At 41.2% G+C, this 2,049-nt stretch overlaps 1 protein-coding gene across 4 annotated transcripts in view; it reads left to right on the forward strand.

Annotated features, from left to right (window-relative positions):
• The window catches only part of LOC119320189, a 3,211-nt gene extending 1,469 nt beyond the window's left edge, over positions 1-1,742 (forward strand). For 2 of the 4 annotated variants that reach the window (XM_037594294.1, XM_037594296.1), the window contains exons 3-4: positions 889-1,076; positions 1,149-1,742. In XM_037594294.1, coding sequence (XP_037450191.1) covers positions 889-1,076; positions 1,149-1,329 — 369 coding nt within the window. In that variant the 3' untranslated portion in view covers positions 1,330-1,742. The remainder of the gene's footprint in view (positions 1-888; positions 1,077-1,148) is intronic. The other 2 variants (XM_037594295.1, XM_037594297.1) reach the window with 1 other exon arrangement.
• The last annotated feature ends 307 nt before the right edge of the window (positions 1,743-2,049 follow it).

A 2,049-nucleotide genomic window follows, 5' to 3' on the forward strand; every position in this document is an offset into this window, starting at 1 on the left:
GCAAACTATGGTCAAACAATGGTCAAACTAATTATTCTAGAATATTAGTGTTACTAAATAATTATTTTAATTATTTCAATTTTGGTCAAATCTGGTCAAACTGTGGTCAACTGTGGTCAAACTGTGGTCAAACAATGGTCAAACTAATTATTCAAGAAATATTAGTGTTACTAAATAATTATTGTTTTTTAAAACAATAGTTTCAAACTCAAACAGTGAAATGTGTCACTTCATGCTCAAGCAAAATTCCTGAAGGTTAATAGGATTGACATCTTATTATTGTCAGGAAAACAACAAGTGCAGACTTGGAGCGTGGGAGAATAGAACCCGGAAGTTAAGCGTGCTTGGGCTGGAGTAGTGAGAGGGATGGGTGACCGGTTGGGAAGTTAGATGATTTGGAATGATGAGGGGTGATAAAAGAATAAATTGAGAAGTGATGAGGGGTGGTAATTCAGAAATTTGAAAAAAAAAATTCAATTTTTTTTTTCAAAAACCTGTGGCGGCCTTTAGTCGCGGTTAGCCACAAGAACCGCGACTAAAGGGCCTTTAGTCGCGGTTCTTAAGCAACCGCGACTAAAGGGGGGGGCCTTTAGTCGCGCCCGTCCGGTCGCGGTTGCGCAACCGCGACTAATGGCAGTTGCGAACCGCGACCAAAGGCCCTTTTTCCACCAGTGCGTGTTTCCAGCAGCCATCTATCAAAAAAAGCTACAGTTTTGGATTGTTGATTTAGCGGCATCAATCATTAATTGTTCTGCTATGTATGTTCTTAACTATGACTACTCGTTTAGGCGGCCCTTAGGTTAATATGGTCTTGGTTCTGGGTGGATCTCCGACTATTTGTTTCTTCATCTCCTATTATTCTGATTCCTGTGTTTATTTTATGTGCAGGTTGCTCTGATGAGGACAAGCTGCTTCTGCAGGTGGACGGGCCCTCATGGTCGCTGCACTCTCTCATCGGAAGTTGGCAGGAGAAGCATCGGCCGCCGAAGCAGACGAGCCGAGCCATTAGTGGCTGCATCTTTGACATCCTTTCCTAGCGTGCTCGCCAGCGTACGTTGTCCACTGGCAGTAGCAAGGTACATCTCTGTCGTTTCCTCCATCGAGTCAGTGCATGCCCGTGGCGAAGCTTATATTGCATCATGGTGCAGGATCTGGTTATATGGTGCAGGATCATGGTGCAGGACCCAGGCCACTCAAACTCAAAGCATACTAACAACCAGGCCTGGAGATATAGTTTGCACAATGTTCTGTTCTGCCATATGCCATTTTGATATGGCTAAAATGTTAGCTTTTGATATGTGTCAGAATTATGTTGCCCCACCAGCCTGAAAATGTGATAAATAAAAGCCTACAGTGCTCATTTATTTGTATTTACAGGCTTCGTTGTGCATATGATTTACTCTTTGTTCCATAAGATCACATTTTGGTAGTGGTGTAAGCTGAACCTTGATGTTGTTGCTGCTGTATTCTGTAATGGAATTGTTAGATAAGGTAGTTAACTATCTCTAGCCATAGGTCTTATAGTGGTGCAGATTCATTTTCTCTGCTAGGAGTTTACTTAATTACAGAACATTCCTGAATAGTTACATTAAGCTAGCCATGTTCCCAGTAAGCTCAGAAATTTCCTGGCATACACTTGACACCAGTTATCTCTCATATTTCCCTGATTTCCATAGCTGTGTTGTATCCCTTACATGTTGTTTTAGTCGGTCTTTGCGATTGGTTCACTTAGAGGCTTATTTAGTTGTCTGGTGATTCTCCTCTACCAAGCAGCAGGCCCAAGGGAGTTGTGATTTAGTCATTGGCTATGGTCATTGGTATGATAGAAGCATTACACAGTGCATCAATGATAAAGCTACTGTTCTCTCAAACTGGTAATATTGTTCTGTTTTCTTGGATGATGTGAAGTTAACTGATGGCCATGCTAGCATCAACTTGGTTTATAGTAGGTTCATATGCATGTATATTGATGTATTTCCTTTCTAACAAATTTTTAGTGATGCTTACTGCATTATTACATAGGTTAATGTCACTTTCTGACTTCATTTA

The sequence above is a fragment of the Triticum dicoccoides genome, chromosome 6B, assembly GCF_002162155.2.
Source record: "Triticum dicoccoides isolate Atlit2015 ecotype Zavitan chromosome 6B, WEW_v2.0, whole genome shotgun sequence".
Lineage (NCBI taxonomy): Eukaryota > Viridiplantae > Streptophyta > Magnoliopsida > Poales > Poaceae > Triticum > Triticum dicoccoides.